This window comes from Opisthocomus hoazin, chromosome 12 (assembly GCF_030867145.1).
Source record: "Opisthocomus hoazin isolate bOpiHoa1 chromosome 12, bOpiHoa1.hap1, whole genome shotgun sequence".
Lineage (NCBI taxonomy): Eukaryota > Metazoa > Chordata > Aves > Opisthocomiformes > Opisthocomidae > Opisthocomus > Opisthocomus hoazin.
In genome coordinates this window covers 18,838,441-18,860,695 of record NC_134425.1, presented here as the reverse complement: position 1 = coordinate 18,860,695, position 22,255 = coordinate 18,838,441, and the positions used below count along the sequence as shown (strand labels likewise).

General features: G+C 37.6%; 1 protein-coding gene across 6 annotated transcripts in view; it reads right to left on the bottom strand.

Moving 5' to 3' along the window:
- Window positions 1-9,191: 9,191 nt before the first annotated feature.
- RPGRIP1L (RPGRIP1 like) overlaps window positions 9,192-22,255 on the bottom strand; it is a 77,621-nt gene continuing 64,557 nt past the window's right edge. For all 6 annotated transcript variants that reach the window (XM_075433788.1, XM_075433786.1, XM_075433787.1 and 3 more), the window contains 3 exons: window positions 21,895-21,979; window positions 14,766-14,899; window positions 9,192-11,381 (listed from right to left, as the gene is read on the bottom strand). In XM_075433788.1, coding sequence (XP_075289903.1) covers window positions 11,269-11,381; window positions 14,766-14,899; window positions 21,895-21,979 — 332 coding nt within the window. In that variant the 3' untranslated portion in view covers window positions 9,192-11,268. The remainder of the gene's footprint in view (window positions 11,382-14,765; window positions 14,900-21,894; window positions 21,980-22,255) is intronic.

The following is a 22,255-nucleotide window of genomic DNA, read 5'->3' as shown; positions in this document are numbered from 1 at the left end:
TTCCCCTGACAGCAGATGCTAAAGAGGTATGCCATGAAAGGAAAAAAAGTGTCAAACATAAAGTAGTAGTTTTTCCAAGTGTACTTAACTGTATATACAGCTATGATTTGTGGATTAAAAGATTAGGTAAATTATATAATTTAACATGCAACTAACTGATTTCCCTTTAAAATTTGTATTTCATTTTTAAAATTATCACATTGGTGAAAGTAAAGAAGTAGGGTAGCACTGAAAGTATTTTCACACCATACCTAGTCAAATAGAACAGTAACACATGTAATAAACCCACAGAACTATAGCTAGTCTTGCTATAGCGTTCACAGAATGAAGTGGTTAGGCCTAGCGTGAGTTTTTAGCAAATTTGGGCAGAACTATGATTTCAAGTGAAGGATGTCAAATACTTGGAACCAAATCACACAAAACTTCATGCTCCATTTAAGCTTCAAAACTGAGAGTAAAATACACTGGACGTCAAACTGCAGTAACCAAGTGAGAAACTGACTGCAGACCTTTCTTCTCAAGTGTCCTGAGATCCTTCAGTAATTCAGGTTGGTAACTAAATGCAACAGCCTTTGTTAGGGGGTCAGAATAAGTTATTACGAATTTCTCCTCTGGCTTCAAACTCAAAGAAAATGCCCTATGTATTTGTTTTCCTCAGGGATGTACCTAACAGTTGTTTCTCTAAACCTTAAAATATAAATCTCCCATTTCATTTAGTGCACTTGACCTGTATTTTACTTAACAGACAGAGCATAACATAAACAAGGATTACAAGATGTAAAAAACATCCACCCTCCAGCAGTTCCTGAAATGAGCTTACATTTTCATCCTAATATTCAAAAAGCATGGGTGTAACTGGTATCAACAGTACTACTTTACAAGCAAAACTAATCATAAAATGCATAGTAAAAAAAAGCAGAGCAGACATTTTACCACAAGAGATTGCTTGAGATTACCTCATGATCCCATAATTTGTGCTGTTTTACAAATTTCTGAGTGGGGTTTTCTTGTTGTTTGGTTGTGTTTTTTTGTCTTTTAACCTATGGCTGAGAAGCACCATGCTGTTTTATTACCGTGTTTTGGCGGGAACTGAACTTCAGGTGAAACCTCCCTTCTTCTCCCCCTGATGATTTTCTCTCTGAGTGCCCCTTCATGAGCTGCGTGCCAAGACTCACCGTCCAGTTCATTTGCCTCCTCACGTGCATCCAGGGTTTGATTTCAAAAGGGCAGGCCGAGGAGGCCCAGCCTGGCGGGACAGCCGAGCGGACTGCGCGGTTCAGTTCTGTCATTTCTCCTCCCTTGGCACAAAATAACCCGTACATGACAGACTTTTTTCTGTTAAAACACTGGTAAGTGTGCCCCAAAGGCAAAAAAGCTGCAGAGGTTTACAGAAACCAACTTTTTCCTAATGCAAGAGCTTCAAGAAAACAGGCAAATGCACAAAGACAAAACCAGACTTGCCCCATGCCCTGCCTGCTGTCGCTCTCGGACCCCCTCCAGCGTCAACACCACCTGCAGCACTCCCTCTCCTCTGCATCGAAACCAGCCGTGGTTACATGTGCTGAGAAGCTCAGCATGAAAACCCACTTTGTACAGGACACCGACTTCCTTACGACGTTTACTTCTCCCTCCATTTTCTTTTTCATTTATTCACCCTGTTTTTTCTTCTTCCTTGTCTCCCAAGTTCTCTCCTGTGTGACTTCCTCTACCTCAGACCCACCTTTTCCCTCCATTTCCTCGCTGACACACAGCAATCCCAAGAAGGAGCCCATATTCCTCAGGCATTCAAGAATTACCACATCCTTTGCAGCCACTTAACTTACTCTAGGTAGATATAACTCTTAAATCTCACAGGTCCAGCCTCCCCTTTCTTCTCCACTATCCTCTGCCACAGCAACAAGGCCACTTCGGCTTTCTCCCAGGTGATGGGCCCTGAAGTGTGGAATTAGCTTAAATGCAAGAGAACAGTCACGAGCAGTTTTCTTTTCTTATTAATTGTAAAGCCTCGTTTCCTCACATGGTAAGCATAAGGATAGAAGGGAAGCTTCCAGAAAATGGCTAATTAACTTCATCTCACATTTGAAGAAAAGGCTCTGTTTCACCAGTATCCCAAATGCTTTTGTTTGGCACCTTTTCAAGGATTCTTTCTGTTGGGAGGACAGAAAACATTTCGGGAAATGGTGGGGTTGGACAAGGTAACCTCCAGATGTCCTCTCCAGCCTCCACCTTTTGGTGACCCTGCCATTTTTGAGGCAGTGCTCTCTGGTTGCAAAGAAGATATCTGAAGTCCATTGAGAGCGCAACAGGAAAGAAATTCTAACAGACAATATCCACAGTTACAATATGGAAATCTCCAAATCTGTTGCCCTCTTAACCATAAACTAATTCTACACCCCCAAGAGCTTCATCTCTTTGCTCTATGTCTTTCTGGTCTCTATTTTTTTTCTGTCACCATTGCAACTTGCCAAAAGTTCATAAAAATTTACAGCCAAAGAAGTGCAAGAATTAAGTTTGTGGGTCTGATAGGATGTGGACTTCCCACTTACTGAAATGCAAGTCACACACAAAAAGTATTTTTATTTATAGCATCTAAGGAGTTCCTGTCAGTTTTTCCTAAAGCCTTTCTATACATCAGTTTTAAAAACAAAACTCATCTTTAGGAGAAAAGTCTTCTTTCCACTTACCTGCTGTAGGGAGACTGTCCCCCAGAGAACGATAAAAATGGAGTAACAGCAGACAGCACGTCTCACATGCTACAGACTTCATAACAGTCAACTTCTGTGCTCTCCCTAAACACACCAACTCAAAAAGAAAAGATACTGGAGAAAAATTTAACCAAGCTACAGCAACCAGTGCTTTCCACAACATGTATGCTGTTGCAGGATCCGTTAATAGCTGTACAGGGACTATGTTACAGGCCCCTGTGCTGTTTGTCTGCTGTTGTGGGTGGAAATCTAATCCCTCATTACTCTCACAAACTTCTGTGAAAAGCTCCGCTTTGAGTAGATAACTGTAAATTCCATTCTAATATAAATTACAAGTTACACCGACTTGTTTGAATTAAATATAGATAGGCTACAAAACCCCCCACATTTATTCTTGCTCAGGCTGTATTTGCTGTATGCTGATACACAACTGACACTGCTTTATAAATAGGTCTATTTTTGTTTATTTCATCTAAGATGTAAATTACACAATTGAAATTACCAACCTATTGAAAAGTTTCCCAATGGGTCAGGTTTTGGTATGGTACAATAACTGCTTATTACAGAGGAAAGAAGATTAAAGAATGTTTTTTAAGTGTAGAACGATTTTCTGTATGTTCTCTTCTTCAGTTTGCTATGTTTTATTTATTATTTGTGAACCGTGTGTTTGGAGTCAGATGCTGATTGGCATTTCCTCCTTTCTGTTCTCAGGGAAAATTGCCCTATATATGGGAAGACATTTTCCGTTTTTCATTATCGCTGAAGTCAAAGGCTATCAGCTATTGTACTTATGAGTAGGTAATCAGAATAATCACTAGCGACAAAAATCTTTTTTTTTTTTTGTAGTAGGACCACATTTTCCCAATAGTTTTTCAAGTTCAGTTCCTGCAGCTTTAATGGATAAGGAAATAATTTTGCATTTAGCAAGAATGACAGTTTGTCTAAATAGAAAATAATTTTCCAAATCCACAAAAATGTTCAACAAATCATTGCTAGATCGTGTGCAAGACCTGTCTTGCACTGTTGCAGCTATTGATGTTGGACTACTGAAGTAAGACATATTTCGATACAGAGAACAGGTGTGGACAGAGGCTCCAGCTTAATACCCCTGTTTCTCACAGCTCAGGGAACATGGCTTCTTTATAAATCAAAAATGTGTTAAGAATTCACGAATGAAGGTCACGAAGAGTATAATTTAAATGTGAGTCTGGTCTTGTTTGATTCATTTCCCGGATGGAATGCACCCACGAGTGCTGAGGGAGCTGGCAGATGTCATTGCTGAGCCACTCTCCATCATCTTTGAGAGGTCCTGGAGGACACAAGAGGTGCCCGAGGACTGGAGAAAGGCCAGTGTCACTCCAATCTTCAAAAAGGGCAAGAAGGAGGACCCAGGGAACTACAGGGCAGTCAGCCTCACCTCCATCCCGGGAAAGGTGATGGAGCAGCTTATCCTGGAGGTCATCATCAAGCAAGTGGAGGAAAAGAAGGTTATCAGGAGTACTCAGCATGGATTCACTAAGGGGAAATCATGCCTGACCAATCTGATAGCTTTCTACGATGGCATGACTGGCTGGGTTGATGAGGGGAGAGCAGTGGATGTTGTCTACCTAGACTTCAGCAAGGCTTTCGACACTGTCTCCCATAATATCCTCCTAGGGAAGCTCAGGAAGTGTGGGCTGGATGAGTGGTCGGTGAGGTGGATTGAGAACTGGCTGAATGGCAGAACTCAGAGGGTTGTCAATCGGCGGCACTGAGTCTAGTTGGAGGCCGGTAACTAGTGGTGTCCCCCAGGGGTCAGTCCTGGGCCCAGTCTTGTTCAACTTCTTCATCAATGACCTGGATGAAGAGTTAGAATGTACCCTCAGTAAGTTTGCTGACGACACCAAACTGGGAGGTGTGGTAGATACACCAGAAGGCTGTGCTGCCATTCAGCGTGACGTGGACAGGCTGGAAAGTTGGGCAGAGAGGAACCTGAGGAGGTTCAACAAGGGCAAGTGCAGGGTCCTGCACCTGGGCAGGAACAACCCCATGCACCAGTACAGGCTTGGGGCAGACCTGCTGGAGAGCAGCTCTGTGGAGAGGGACCTGGGCGTCCTGGTGGACGACAGGGTGACCATGAGCCAGCAGTGTGCCCCGGCTGCCAAGAAAGCTAACGGGATCCTGGGATGCATTAGGAGGAGTGTGGCCAGAAGGTCGAGGGAGGTTCTCCTTCCCCTCTACACTGCCCTAGGGAGGCCTCATCTGGAGTACTCTGTCCAGTTCTGGGCTCCCCAGTTCAAGAAAGATGAGGAGCTACTGGAGAGAGTCCAGCGGAAGGCTACAAGGATGATGAGGGGACTGGAGCATCTCTCCTACGAAGAGAGGCTGAGCAAGCTGGGCTTGTTCAGCCTGGAGAAGGCTGCGAGGGGACTTTAGAAATGCTTATAAATATCTGCAGGGTGGGTGTCAGGAGGATGGGGCCAGACTCTTTTCAGTGGTGCCCAGGGACAGGACAAGGGGCAAGGGGCACAAACTGAGGCACAGGAAGTTCCATCTGAACATGAGGAATAACTTCACTCTGAGGGTGACGGAGCCCTGGAACAGGCTGCCCAGGGAGGTTGTGGAGTCTCCTTCTCTGGAGATATTCAAGACCCGCCTGGACAAGGTCCTGTGCAGCCTGCTGTAGGTGACCCTGCTTCGGCAGGGGGGTTGGACTAGATGACCCACAGAGGTCCCTTCCAACCCGTACCATTCTGTGATTCTGTGATCTGTTTGTTTTCTTACTCTTAAAAATCTAAGCCTAATATAACAAAACCAGGAATAAACCACAGTAAATTGGAAAACATGTTACTACTGAAATCTACAGAAAAATTATCTGAGCAAACCACATTGTTAACAATAACATAGCTATTTTTTGTCTGTGGCTTCACAAAACTACATGGAAATTTGATGGCTTACTGCAAGGCAGTAGGCGTGAAAGTCAACACTAAAATGCCTAGTTATTTGCATTTCTGTGCAAACTGTTAAATGGCTGAAAGAAATGACAAACAAGGTCATGCTTATACCATCCATAGAAATAAAAAAACCCCAAATATTAGGCGATTAGATGGTATATTAAGTGCAAAAGCTGTTTCCACATGCTTAGATCTAGATTTAGCTTCGATGTGACAGATGTTTAGAAATGTGTCTCCTTTTTTGATCATAAGGCCAGTCAGGCATTGGAACAGGTTGCTCAGGGAAGTTACGCAGTCTCCATCCTTGTAGGTTTTCAAGACCAGACTGGATACAGCCCTGAGCAACGTGACCTAACAAAACAGCTAATCCTGCAGCACATTGGGCTAGAGACTACTTGAGGTTATTTCTAACCTGAATGATCCTATCTTGATCTAATATTGTGGTAGAGCTACTGCTATTAAGAACCTATAAGCATTTCTGTTTGAAGGTTTGTAATGGCTTATTTTCTTAGACAAGATATCCTCAACTGGTATCTGATAATTTACAAGCAGCTTTCGTTTGAAATGAAACTTTGCTAAGACTGAGTTAGACCTTGATCCCATGAAGTGTTGGGAGCCTGAAGTATGACTCAGCCAGGACCTCAGAAACAAGAAAAGCTTTACAATACCTCTACACGGATACACAATTTGGAAGAAGTTTGGTGTTTACGAATTAAGACCGAAGTCTCTGTGTTATATGTGACTTTCAAGGTCGTGTCCTGTGAGTACTGAGATTATACTATAATAAGAAACAAAACACATGTCAAATTCTTCCCTTGAGAAATTATTCTGATGAAATGAAGTTCTTCAAAAGTTACCTCGTCCCATTTTAAAAGATGCAAAGAGAGTTAAAACTCAACAGCAGTACCAAAAAGGAACTAACGAAAAGCACAGAGCAATACACCTGTAGCATACTGTGCCAAAAGCAAATTTTTATCACATGCATACAAAGGTATCAACTTGAACATACATTCTGAAATTAATTTCATACAGGCAACATAATGCATTCAATTCAGTGTTAGTTGCAGGAAGGGGATCTACTCCAATTACGATAACCTGTATCATAAACAGTAATGTTAAGGAAGTCTTATAAAAAACCATTTCTTCTCTTGGGGAATATCTAGAAAAACTGATGGATAAATCACTATCAACACCTGCAAAGAGACTTGACCATCTAACTGCAACACAAAATATTTCTCTTAAGTCTCTATTTGAATTTATTTCTCAGTTCTAATACAAAACAAGAAAATGAAATCTAACAGCTAATATTTAGTCTTGGTATCTTTGGTGACTTCTTGAATTATGATAATGTCTTGCTATGCCTTGAAATAATAAAACACATTTCAAAACATTACTATTAATTTAAATACTGATCTTCAGTTGTAGAAGTTCTGTGAGGCAAGTTATTATAATTTTTGTCATGTTATATCGACTGATAAGCATATAATGAGATAAGCTGCGGCTTACTGTACAGCAAAATTGATCGAGTTCACACAGATGTTACCTTGGTTCATGATGTAATTGCTCTTGTAACTTCCATCCCTAGGTTAAGGTTATAACAGTTTAAAAGCAACATTAAAAAAAAAAAAAGGTATTTTGAGTTAAACCTAAGTTTCCATCTTGAAAAACATACCTGGAACACCTGGAGAATAGCAGCTATTATATCACACAGGAAGATATCACAGCAAAGCTCTAAGCTGTAACAATTAATGGGAAAGGATATAAAATAACAAGACTGATCATCTGACCCTGCCCAAATGTCATGGTTTAACCACAGCTGGCAACTAAGCACCAGACAGCAGCTCACTCACTCCCTTCTGGTGGGATGGGGGAGAGAATGGGAAAGGTGAAAGTGAGAAAACTCGTGGGTTAGAGATAAAGACAGTTTAATAGGTAAAGGGAAAGCTGTGTGTGCAAGCAAAGCAAAACAAGGAATTCACTCGCTGCTTCCCATTGGCAGGCTGGTGTTCAGCCACCCCAGGAAAGCAGGGTTACATCACACCTAACAGTCACTTGGGAAGACAAATGCCATCGCCCCCAACGTGCCCCCCTTCCTTCTTCTTCCCCCTGCTCTATATGCTGACCACAACATCATAGGGCATGGAATATCCCTTTGGTCAGCTGGGGTCAGCTGTCCCGGCTGCATCCCCTCCCAAGTTCTTGTGCACCCCCAGCCTCTCGCCAGTCGGGTGAGGTGAGAAGCAGTGTTTTGGTTTCGGCTGCCGCTGGCAACAAAAGCGCCACGCGGCCGCCCCTCCCCCCGCCGGCGTGCGGAGGAGAATGAAAAGAAAGAGGCAGAAACCGGTGGGTCGGGATAAGGGCAGTTTAACAGAACAGCAAACAGAGGGAAAACAGGAACAACAACGATGCAAATAAGGAGAAAACACAACAACGAACCGTACAACCCAGACAGCCGCTCTCCCGAAAACAGTACCGGCGCCGCGCCCCCCCAAGCCGCGAGTTCGTTCCCGCCGTGCCGCCCCCCCCACCAGAACCCAGCGTGACGGCACATGGTATGGAATACCGGGCTCTGTTTGGCCAGGTGGGGTCAGCCCCCACCCCCCGGCTGTGCCCCTTCCTGGATTCCGGTGAAAATTAACCCTGTTCTGGCCAAACCCAGGACAAGCAGTAAAAGCCTTGACTCTGTGTAAGCGCTGCTCGGCAGTAATGGAAACATCCCTGTGCTAGCAACACTGCTTTAAGCACCAATCCAAAGCATAGCCTCATACTAGCTACTACGAAGAAAACTAACTCTATCACAGCCAAAACCAGCACACCAATTCGTCTTATGCAGGACCACTGTTGCATCCAAGTTACATCATAGAAAGAATTTATCTAACTTATGGTAGTACCCAGCATTAATAAGGCTCCTTTTATGAAATGCAAAAAGGATCGTGCTTACTAACATATTGTACACAAAAAAAGGATACTTTTTGCCTTAGGCTAGAGAGTACATAGATGTAAGCTTTCTTCAAGCTATTATTCATAGTTAAAACCTGGACGAAATAGTACTAGATTACATTTTCCACTTTCCCTGCACAGGGTAGCATTTAGATTTAAGATTATAAGAGCATGTTAGAAATACAGACTACTTAATGAAAGAACAAAAATTTCTAGTACATTTGTATGTTTATGTTGCATAAGATAATACAATCCATCTGTTGGAAAAATCCTCACTGAATTACATCTGTCTTAGTAATAAACATGAATAGAAATCAAGATTTTTTTAAAATCAAAAACTGAGTAGTAGTGAGCCTTACCAAGAAATATGTTTAGGAACCTGAGGCAAATTATACATGTTAATGTTGGAGTCACTTGAGAACAGTTAACACAATGTTACCAAATGTCAACTGGAATATTTTGCAGTAACTTACTGAAGAGGCCTGTCTTTAATGAATATATGAATGCTTGGTTTCTAAGTTTTCAACTTCAGATGGCAAAGATTAAGTGCTAAGGGTGTTACTGTAAATGTTTAAGTGAGATGAACATCACTGATTTTCTAATTTTACCACATAGTTTATTTCAGAAGAAAACAAGCACCAGTTACATAGTTCTCCTGCAAGTCAGTAAACAGTCACACAAGAAAACTCAATACAATTTCCTTCTTTGTTTATGTGCAGGGTTTTTAGTTTGGTTTGCAAAGTATTAGAAGAATAATAAGAACCTCCTGACAGAATACCACAACTAAATTTCTAAATAGCCACTCAGTTAATCTCAGTGTTGAATCTAGCTGTTTCAAATTATTGTAATGTATAATAACAGTCTTATTGACAACATAGATGCACAGAGCCAAAAAAAGCTAGAAATAGAGGCCAAAATGATGAACTAAGTGCCAGCCCAAATGACAACAAACACATGGCCATTAACTGAAGAATGGAGGGGTTTAGGAATGCAGCTGTCTGTGGTCTCCTAAAAGTTCCTGAGCAATGAAATGCTGCGGGATTGGCAAAGTCTGGATGAGAAGTACTGCTGAAGACGGTAGGTCCTAAAATGGACCATCAGTTCATGCTGGAATTCAGAGATTTCTGTGGTCAGAATATATTCATTCCATTGGCCTCATAATGTACATCAACAAATTAATATTGCATGGATGTAATTTCAAAGCCTACTGAAGACGAAGAGGCATTATTGAAGCCATTAGAGCACAGATGGTTCAAACTATATGCAGATATTCATACTTGCATTTCTGCATTATAGCTGATTTGTTTTTTATGTTGAACTGTAATGAATTGTCTCATAATCTATTCCATCTTCTTGCCATTAGCAAGCTTTGAATGTTCACAAATAGGAGCAAAGAACTCATTTTCCAGAGCTTTAATCACACAAAGAGGGAATGCCTAATTCTCTAAATGAAATGGTCTGTGATCACTGAAGCAGAGATTTAATATATCACGGCAAATTAGGTAGATTTTAATAAATTACTTATCTCTCTGAATGCTTTACATATGCTTATGAAGAAACATAGCCTGTTTGCAAACAGTGGAAATCCACAGCCTATAAAATCCTTTGAAGAAAATGACAAATAAAAAACTAAATTAAAAAATGAAATGTATTATAGCCTCATTCTCAAGAGACAATCCTTTAACAGCATTTTTTTGATTCACAGCTCCATTAAAAATATCAATTAAATCCTTCACTGAGATTGGTTAAGAGCTGGAAAATTAACTTTCCAAGCTAGACACTGGTTATTCAGACACAACAATTCACTGTATATGTTTGATGTAAATTCTAAAAGTGACCAGAACCAAATGAAAATACAGTTGCCTGTCGCTACAGCTCAAACCAAGTGAAGCAAAGTCTGACATTGTATGGCTTCTTTTTGTGCTTCGACAGATGTTGGCTGAAAGTAAATCTTTTACTGTACAGAAAAATGACTGTGCCTTCCCTCCCCCTACTTCAACTCATGATAATCATAAACAGCTGATTATAATGTTAGTAGAAGGGTAGAAGTTGTTTAAAAAAAAAGGTTGCAATAATTTAATAAGTCCTGCAACTAGCCTCATTTTTTATATTTAATTGATAGGAACCGCACGCATCAAAGAAAACACATACTGAGATTTAATGTGCATAAAATGGATATTAGCATTTTAAAGAGGCAGATTAACACATTAATCCAAGTAATTTTCATATATTGCTTTTAATAAAATCTTCACAGTATAAAATTCTTAATGAGGCTAATCACAGGCATTCCATTTAGTGGGGTGATTAGGGATAACATAAAAGTATTTTTAATCAGTTTTCTAAGGCTTATGGTTTTTTTTATTAAAAATTAAAAATTTGACTTGCATTTTTATTACTGTTTTATGTAGGAAAAAATCTTGAAAATGCAAATAAAGCACATCACTCAATCATGTAGGTATTACTTATTTACAAGACGTTGTCCATTGTGGAGAGATTCTTAGCCTTAGGGGGGAAATATAAAAACAAACAGACTGAAAAGTATACAAAACTTTACAACTACAAATCAAGCGTCCTTTTCATATAAATTATACATTAAATACACTGTAAGAATTACAAAGATATCATCTTTGAAGCACTATCAAGCATATATTTACACTGGGAGAAGGAACTTCTGTAGGCAAACTTCCCTTTCATGCCTTGCAGTCATGTTTGCATTCCTCATAGACTGAACACAGCGCATCGAGGGCTTCCACTGTTACTTTGAGCTTTCCAATTACTGCACTATCATCTTGTGAATCGAAAACTAGAAAGGAAACATAAGAAAACAGCATTAGCAATTTCATTTAAGGTTTTGGGTTTGTTCTGATAATTTTCCTTAGTAATTGGACAAATTAAAAGGCACCTAGCATATGCTTAAAAAAAGAGAAAAAAAGAAAAAAAGAAACCTTCCAATTCAGGCACTCAGCCTACTGGAAACCAAGCACTCTAAGAACTAGAATGTACACCAATAAAAGTATTGGTGTTGGCATTAACTTTGAAATAAAGAAAACTATCTGTATGATAATTGCCTACATAAATTCATTATTTTTCACAATATGTAAATACAGATGTTCCAAACTCTATTAAAGACATATATGCATACTTATAAATACTTTTAAGTAAAAAGTATACTGATTAATGCATTATCTATACTGTGTGTATGACTGGTCCAAATCAGCCTGGACAGTTATTAGTACTTAAATAGTAAATATTTTTTTCCGGTTGGTGCAATGCAAAATTATTTTAATTCCAGGCTTCTGTGTGTTGTAAAATACTGTAGACAAAGATGGTATTTTCCCTAAACTATTTTAACTACCTTCATCTTTGTGTATGTGGCTTTTAGAGTAGTATTTAAAATTTCTATTTTACAGAAATCAGCGAACATGAATTAAAATTGCACTCTTTTACAATATTTAAGTAAGCCCAGAGGGCCACAATCTCTGCTGCAGTGATTAAAAACATGCTGCTAACAGTCAAAAATGAGGCTCCTTCCCAGTCCTGCATAAAAAGCAATACGGCTGCCTAACAGGACTCTAGCAGGAATTTGACTAAAAACAAATAATCTTGACAGCACATCTTTTCAAAGCAAACTATACAGCAGACAAATGGCAAGGTTGTGTATTTACTGTATAAACTGGGGTAAGTACTCTGGGACATGAGATGATACTGCACGCTACAACTTCTAGGCTGCTGGGACAGCTCAGAAGAGGTTTGGAGAAGGAAAAACATGGGATAAACCTTCCATCATTTACTTTTTTGATAGAGCTGTTACAGGACAGACTGGACGCTATTCCTCAAGACTCAAACCATTTTGTACATCCTTGGACAAATCACTCATTGAACCATCAACTTACAGAGCAGACTTCAGGGGACATTATTCTTTTTACTTCTAAGAACAGTAGGATAACAAACTAATGATAACAGGAGATAAAATTAATTCTATTTTCTCAGTTTTAATATTGTCATATGATCTCTGAGACATTGTTATATGTCTTGTCTACAGTCTTTTTCATCCAGCCTTTTGCTTAGCCATTCACTTAATTGCTTCAAATTTCATGTAGGCCATTGTCACTCAATCGGCAACGAAAGGAACAAGTTATGAAAAAAATGTATACTTTCAGTCTTCTGAAAGAATGAAGGAAGATTATGGTATCCCAATTAATGATTAGATCTTCATGTAGTAGCGTCCCATGAATTTCCCTGTGTCTACATTTATTCTTTTCCCCTCAAATCACTATACACTTCAGAGAACATGTACAATATTATTTAGGAATTATATTTATTGTGCCATTACATTTAATCAAAGTTGGTGTCCAGATCGTAAGAACCGATCCTTTTACAATGACTTCGTCCAAGAAAATACACCGATATATTCTGCTTTTCTCATGATCTGACATATGTTAATGTAAAATTAATTTCAATTCTCTGAAAGTTCTAAGTTTTCAGAAAATATGGTTATGGATGCAATAAAAAAAAAATCTAAACTGTACAGCATCTTCAGGGTAAGGAAACTACAGATAGATAATTTCTATCTATTACTATCAATTTCCTAGATATAATGTACGGAAAGTAAGAATTATTTCAAATGTCTTAAGAAGAAGAAATGCTCCTCACAATATTGAAATAGTTGTCATTACATAGTAATGATTATGTTTTGACAGAATAATAACTAGTAACAAAAAACAGTCCTTCCTGTCATAATAATTATCTCCGTTGATGATTTGGAGTGCTGTGAAAGATAACTTTCAAGGGTACAAGATTATATTTATACCACTAATCAGTCTTTCCAAATGGGAATCATGAGAATGGGAATTATGGCCATAAAATCCAGAACAAAAACAATTTTCCAGTGAGAGATTATGAAACACCTTTTTGGAGGAGATGTGCTTTCATACAACTACTTGTGGAAAAATTATTGGTGGAGAAAAGATTAAGTGATTCAGCCACAGTAAGAAGTGCATCAAATCTGTATATTATTTTTCCAGAGTATGGAAATTTGATTCTTCTAGAATTTTACTTATGTTCCTGGAACTTTGATGCATGCTTTGAGTATTTTAGCTGTAGCATAAATGCAGATCATGCATGATAATGGAAATGGATAAGAAAGCCTACTTCCTTCCCTCACTACTCAGCTCCCCATCACTCAAGGCATGGTAATTAGACACAGCAGTAGAAGTAGTAAAGCCACATTAGCTTGGCATTCTACTAGGGCTAACTAGAATTCTTGCTATTGCAAAGAGTCCTTGTGAACTTGGGTGCACTGCGTCTAGTAATCAAGCTGGTTCGCTTACCTTTATAGGAGAGTAACTGTTTTATAACAAATATACTCTCAGATTCTTCACCGAGCTTTACCACAATTGGAAAAGAGGATGGAGAGGAACAGGTAAGGAGAAAAATGCACCGTTGATAACCATGTCCCTGCTACCCTTGGGAATAGGAAAGTCTAAGCAAGGGGGAATATTTTCCTTCCCTGTATATGCAAGGACCCAGAAGTCTTCTTGACTCTTCTTATCAGCCTTATAAAAATCATGTTGTAATACCCAGGAACTGAAGATTCCATATCTCCTACTCACCTCACCTTGCTTCAATTAGTCACAGTGAAAGTTTGGTCACAGTCTTGTTACAGAAGGATGCTTACTCTAAACTAATACCTAACCAAAGCCACCAGTATTTCATACTGTCTCAGATACGGGTTTCATATGGAGGACACAAGCTTGAGGTACTCTGGGGGTTATAACATAACTTCAAACAAGACATAGACATTAGCAATACAAAATTACTGACACAAATTTTAATAATAAAAAATAAATTTATCAACTTCGTAGCATAAAGTATGTCGTACAAAATAGAAAATTACAGTAAGCGGGCATATGTCTTGACAGTTCTTAGGTTTTATAAATGAATTACTGTGAGCTAGGAATTCTGTTTGGTTTGGGTTTTTTTAAAACAGATTTTAAGGAATAACAATAGTTCATAGTTTTTACAGACTTTTGCAAACAAATGTGGAAGCCATTAGTTAATATTAAAGAATTTCTCATTGAAACTATGTCAAACAATTACTTGCACAGTAAAGCTTGCAGAGAAAAGCAGAGGTTCAACAAATAATTTTAGGGTAAACAAGGTTGCACCAAAGTCATCTCAAACTTACCATCAATATCTTGCTCAATGATATCTCTTTGCTTCTGGAATATCTCTCTCAAACTGACATAAGCGAAACCAATATCTTCACAGTCAAGATCCTGTTCATCTTCTGGGGGATCGCTGACCACTGTAAATCGTAGGCTAAGCATAGAAAAAAAATTATGTGATTTTTTTTTACCTTCAAAAAGTGTTGAAAATTAACTCAAAAAACAGTAAAAAGGCAAAAAAATCCGCTCTACTTCACCAGTGAAGCATAAACCAGAACTCTTTATCAATTATATTCAACTTTTTCCATGACAAGAATAGTCTGAGACCCTTTCTTTTAAATGTTCTCTCCTTCTTTAGCATTATTTAGCAGTACTAAAGGGACAAAGGTGCTGTAACCACAGATCTGCAGGCTTATAGAATTTTTTCATTATTCTCCCCCCTCCCCACCACCTTGTGGCACCATTCTTGTTCATGTGGCAGTGACAGGTGGAATAATGTAAGGATTAAAGACTTTTTCACATTTCAAACTTGTAAGTTTGTTTAGCTCAGCTGCTGAATCAACTGTTCAAGTCACTTAATTTCTTTGTATTTACCCCCACAGGTAAAAATCAAAATTGTACATATGTAATTTAATGCTTTTAGCAAAACTAATTTATAAAAGATATAAAAATCTATTTTTTTTGTTTTGTGTTTTTTTTTATTTTACTTTCTTTTAAATAATTTTTACTGTGTTGACCATACCATGCAAATTATTTGCGTGAAGAAATAAAAAAAAAATCATAAGCAACAATGAAAGGTTTAGAGTAAACTTTATTACATTTTGTTGGTTAAAACCTTTTAATCCCATAAACTTCAAAAGTTCAACTACTTTGATTTAGTCAGGCCACATAAGATGAACTTGTATGATTATATCAACTTTGATGTGGAGCATGCTTATGAAGTAAAACTTGTCAGTTGCCCCCAGTTACCGTGCTTTATTTGCACAGTAGTCGTGGAACATGTTAATTGGATTCCTGTTGGGACTGGACTAAACTGAAGATGTGCTCCAGGAGTACCTACCCCTAATGCCCTCCAGTGCAACAGACATTCAAACAACACAGTCGGCTACCATCCTAACTCTCAAAAACATCCTAAAAAATCGATGTACTGTGAATATCAGCCAATTAGCAACAACTGCTTTGCGCTAAAGGTTCTCTGGTCTGCACAACCAGATCATTTAGGTCTAGGCTTAGTAAATTTTAAGCCACGCATTTTCTTGGCTTTACACGGAGTAGCATGGAAGACATGAGATAAATATTTGAGAAAGACAAACCATATCAAATTTTCTCTTGATGTCAGAAACACTAGCCATATTCAATGAAGTATTTCCAAACACCAAGTGTAAAATACTTAGGTGAAAGTCACTGAGAATTTTCACACCTCATTTAGATACTTGGAGAGCATATTCTAGCCACGAACACATTCCACAAAAATAACAGGAACCTAAAGGCAGTCCTCTCAAAATAGCATCTTTCTCATGTTGTCTTGTCTAGTCATTATTTAAAGTTGGACCTTACACAGCAAATTGTCCTGCATTTGTTCCCCATGACCAACACATACCATATTTTATCTTCATTATTTTGTTCCTCTTTTACACTTAAACTACCCGTGAGTACAGCCTGGACACAAAGGCCTTTGAGTATCTATCATGCTGTCTAAGCACAGCCTGTTTGTCCATCACAAAAATCTAAGCCGAACAACTATATAAAATATTTGCATTTCTTCTGTGAACTTAAATTACACTCATTGCATCCAAGTATGGCTTTTCATTTAAACATGTAATTCCAGTATTGTGCTGGAGCTGACTCGAGTTAGTGGCTTGTGTTGGGGCCAAAAACACCGAGACTGACAAAATGACAGGAATTCAGAGCCAATTACTGTTTTGGTATGTCTTGGCAATGTTGTTTAAACTGTGAATTCTTGTGAGTTTTACAGCCTAAAAATGTTACAATAAGCATCATTTCAAATGAGTAACAATCAAGTTGCGTAAAATGGAAGTCTACAGGAAAGGACATCTTAGAAAAAATATAATCAAATATTCTCAAAAGACTTTAAACATAACAACTGCAATATGCTTTTATAGTAGTTTATTTTTGTGCTGGGCTCTTACTAAGAAATATGCATTAAAGAAAATATATATAAAAATATCTGTCACTGAAATCTATTTGATTTCACTTATTGAAAATATGTGTCTTTAAAAAAAAATTCTGGAGGCAAAAAAGGAAAAATATCACAGCTATTTCCAACAGCAGATTGCTTGATTGAGTGTAATAGATCGAACTTTAGATTTTGGCACAGAGCTAAGCAGCAGCAAATCTGCCAAAACTCAATAAAGAAGGAAGAAATATGTAGATGTGTGCAATAAATATAAATGAAATAAGAACAAATTACAAATTGTAATAATAACTGACAAAGCTCTTGGGTATTTGGAACAGATCTGTTTTGTTATGATTCAGTGTCAATGCTAAATGAAATCAACTGGACAAACCAGCTTAGAAGTTAAGACAGTGATAGAAGAGGAGGAGATTAGTGCTGGATTAATTTAATCACTTAAGGGTACTAACTACTACTAAAATTTTCACTCAAGTATAAACTAAAAGCAGGTTTAGTAACATTTGGGAGAGGACCTTATAGCCAAAGTGCAAAGTCCTTCATACTGGTCTACTTTCTGGTTCAAATCATATGCAAGTATTTTACATTAACAGAGCAAGCTTCAACAAAACAGATAAAAAAGAACTGCACTTCTAACAGCTTATAGTTCCAATATGCCTAAAAGATTACAATATTGGATCAAATCTTTGCTGCTAATCAGGAAGGAGCAGATTTGAACTCTGATTCCCATGAGAATACTCCAAGTAGACGACTGCAAGAATGGTACCACAATCACTTTGAATTTTGTATTTTTAAAAAATATTACAAATGCTTTAAATTTAGAAAAGATTTGATTCTGATATTCAATATGCTTTAAATTGTTTTCTTCATTTACCAAAAATTGCAAGAATTTTGTTTTCAGTTTAAACTGACTAAAAAGACACAGTTTACATTGCCCTGGAACATACTGCATGTGAACAGACTCCTCACTCTGCTTCAGCACAGAACACACAAATGTGCAGCTGGTGTCCCCCCCTACCTTAATACTGCCTCACTTATGTAAGAAAATTTGATGGAAGTTGGAATATCAAATTCATACTAGGATTTCTTACATAAAGTCATGTACAGTGTTCCTCTCCCATACTTCTCTCTAGGAACCTAGACTTTCTCTCTAGCTTATTTCACTTTTCTATAACACGAGGTATCAGTACTCGCTTCCTTCCAGGAATCCCATGGCTACTGACAGAATAAGAAGAAATCTTGACATCATGTTAAAAGTATTGTGTGGGAAGATATTTGCTAGCCACTGCAAGAAATACTAGAGAATTAAATGAAACTTGCCTGCTAATAAAGGGCGAAAAGAAAAGGAAAAAATAATAATTGCCTTAAGCTTAAAATGCGCTTTGCAATGAAGCAGAAAAACCTGGACAAATATTTATTGTTGTTGTTATGACAACACTTAAAGTGTTATCACCAGCAGGGAATTTAGAGTGCCTGGACAAAAGCTGTGATGTAGGCAAATTTGATTCTAATTCTTTATTCCAGAGATCAGTCATTTTTAAGCACCAAGGAGAAAACCTTGTGTGTTAATATAGCCTATTAATGTGAAGCTAACAACATACAGATGCTTTATTCTCCTATTACATAGCTGCATAGATTTTGTTACTTTGGAGAACAATGATTTCATAAAGTCAGTTTCTTGGAGTAACAATAATTTCCTACCAAGAAATGACGCACCTGTCAGGATCAGCCTGGAAACCTCTTGCATAAACCTGTTCACTCTTGTTATCACAGCAGGGTGACTGCTAGAAGAATGGATTCCTCCATTCTTCACACATGTCTCTTTTGACACTTGTCAGAAGAGCATATACTCTACCGTCAGGTCTGCAAGCATTGCAAGTACCATCTGGCATGAGCAGTCAGGTAAGTTTCTCCATCTGACCCAAATTTCTGCACTCTTAGAATGCTGAAAGGCAACAGTGGAATACAAACAGGATGAAGAATAAAAGATAACTCTGACACAGTTACAGCAAGTTAAATGGACTGCCAGAAATGCCTCCTGTTATCAACCTATTTAAAGACGTGAACACCTAAGTAAATAACTATGGGATTCAGATGATAAAATAACATAGTAATTTTGTATCTTTTTTTCCCCCCAAGTTTTACAAATATTAGTAAGTATAGCTTCCTAACATAAATAAGGATTTGACTAATTTGAATCCCTATTACATAGAAGAAGAAACAAAACAAAAAGGCTACCCATGTCACACAATACAGGTATAAGATAAAGCAAGTGTTCTGACAAAATTTCCACATTATTGATAGAGACATTGGCTGTCTGAAAACATAAAGACAAAGGTGGTTGTCAAAAGAGATGAACCGTCTTTGTGGTATGCAACAATTACTGACCTAAATAGGATTTCAGTCTTCCTAGTCTCCTACTACCTTGTGCGCATATATTTTAGTTTTATATCATTCTATTTAGCAGCATATTTTGATTTTCTTGAATACTGAATATTCTTGCATTTTCTGCCACTAAAACCATTTATTCAAATGTGGAACTAAAATCAACATTTTTAATAAACACAATGATTCCATATCAAGAAATGAAATTGAAAGAAGGGAAAAGATCAACTTTGTTTTGAAATCTTATCTTTTAATGAATAGTAAACCCCACTGTCAACAACTTTTAGATTGGATATTAGGAAAAATATTTTCACTGATAGGGTTGACAAGCACTGGAACAGGCTGCCCAGGGAAGTGGTTGAGTCACCATCCCTGGAGGTATTTAAAAGACGTGTAGATGTGGCACTTAGGGACATGGTTTACTGGTGGACTTGGCAGTGCTGGGTTTATGGCTGGAGTCAACGATCTTAAAGGTCTTTTCCAACCTAAATGGTTCTATGATTCTATGAAATAAACATTCTTTCCCATATAAATGCCATGTCAATCTAAATTTACTTATTTATAAGTATAAACTAAAAGAGAATAAAGCTGTGAAATGCATTACTTTCAGGGCCAAGCTGGCTCCTGTTTCAACTATAGGATTAGGCTATAGGTACAGCTTTGGGTTCACAGTAATTTTATGTATCATATTAATATCTATTTTAACACCTGATAATATTTATCTTATTCAAAGGACATTTATTAAAGTGATTCTCCTTTTGGAAGATAAAAATAGTATGTGATGTGTCTACTTATTTATGTTCCAATATGTACCAAATCATTATGAGTACCATTTCTAGTAAAATTTATTGTGAAAGGGAGAAAGTTCACCTGAAAACTTCATACACCACTTCATACACATAATACACTATCTATGCTCCTATAATCTGGCATTGCACAAACACAAAGTGTTAAGGATAAACCATGTGCAGGCAATTTTCAATGATATTTATATCCTTGATAATTTGGTTTCCTGAGTTTTAAAGCATTACTTTAGTTCAGTTCCTGTTTCAGCTGAAAAAGCTCTGATATTAGTTTGTAAGGCTTGTGATAGAAAACATGTGTTGAAGATATAACTAGGGCAGGTTTAAAATGCATAGGCTTGAAAACATTTGATGTATAGGCAGAATCTTTCCATAAATTTTGTTTCTTGGTGGTCCTCTTACTATGATAAGTCGGGAACTGGACTACTGATGAACCTCCTGCCTTGCTATTTAGTCAACACAGAACTGAAATTTCACCACAGACCAAACTAGACACACCAATAAATACAGAAAACTACCTGTCTAGTAACTAAGAGGACAGTACCATGGTGACACATGTAAAAGATGAATGCTTCTGCTGTGGGAAAAAGCTTGCTGCTGTTATTTTACCTTACTTCACCTTATTTTTACCTCAAGTTTTGTTAAATATTTAGTATAGATATATAAGTATTTATAGGTGAAATTGCAGCCCACAGACTATTTTCCATTGCTGAATCATCATCCTCAGGAAAAGATAACTATTTTGTCCTCAGTATTGTTAAATTCTTACTAGAACACGTTAGTCACTTTCCTAATCTATATGGTAAAATAAGTCCTCTAGCTTGCTTATTAAGTGAAGACTATTTTTTTTTTCTTAAATCTCCAAACCTAAGCATGGTTTGGTATGATATTTCCATCCCAACAAGCAATCATTTCATGGTGTTCCCTGCTCCATTCCAGTAAAATCTGTTTTCTGGCCCAGACATGAAACTCTGCTTTAGAAGCGAAACGGAATGAACAGAGATCATTCTCTTTCTTACTGCAGAGTGAATCTGTGATTTGTGAATAAGTACATATTTAAAAGTTTACAAGTAACTCCTACACTTCAAATACAACCAGCAGGTATTCTAGTCTTCTGCATATTAAATGACTCTTCAAATTAATAATTGTTCCATTTTAATGAAGACATTTCTGCTTCAGAAGGAAGCGGAATCAAAGGATGTCATTCATTCTCTAAAAGTAACATGCATGCTATCTCAACCAAAAAATTTGAATAAGAACAGATTTATTATTAGGCTTGGAGAAGACTAATTTATACTCTTTCTCATGTATTTGTGTAACAGCTGCCTGCTACCTCTATCTATCTGTCTGTCTGTCTGTCTATCTAGTTTTTTGGAAATTCTAGGGCCAAGGAACACTTTCTGAAGGTCTTACACTCCTTCCTGTACTCTGAATTCAGAAAGCAACATTTGTATTACTCTTCCATCAGGCAAATATGTGCTTTATGAATTCATTATTGATAGAATGCTGATGACAGAATCTCTCTTTTGCAAAATGAGGTTGTTGAACAAAACCAAACCAAAACACAGCAGTGAAACAACATTAAGAGAGGTTGCAATATTCTGTACCACATGAACCTACTCAGGGAAGAAACCTAGACCAATTGCCACATCAGAATGTGGGTATCATTCCTAGCTGAAACAAAATTTTCTCTGGTTAGTTATGTATTAACTTCTCAGGGATACCTCCTTAATAAAGTCAAACAAGAAGCCAAACCATAAGCATCATTTACAAAGAACTTTTATAGAGTTTTTCAGCACTAGTAAGTACCTGTCAGTATGTAGATCTGGCTTCAGAAGCATAGACTTGAGATACTCTCTTCTTGCGCGATTATTTGCTTTATCCACATGTATCACTGCAAAGCAAATCGGAATATAATTAGTTAACAATTGTTTTTCATCTTTTAGAAGAAAGAGCACTAAGAAAATCACTAAGAAAAGCAGACATTTCTTTCCCTTGTCTTTCCTAAGGAAAAGCAACAATGTTAGAATCAAATTTGAAAGGTCATGTGATCTAATGGTGTGTCACTGGCAGGTTTATGTGCACACTGTCAAAAAAGATACAAGCAGCATCCAAGCATGCCACATAGCTGTCATTTCCTGTTAATGGCAATAGCAGTCATGATTTTAAA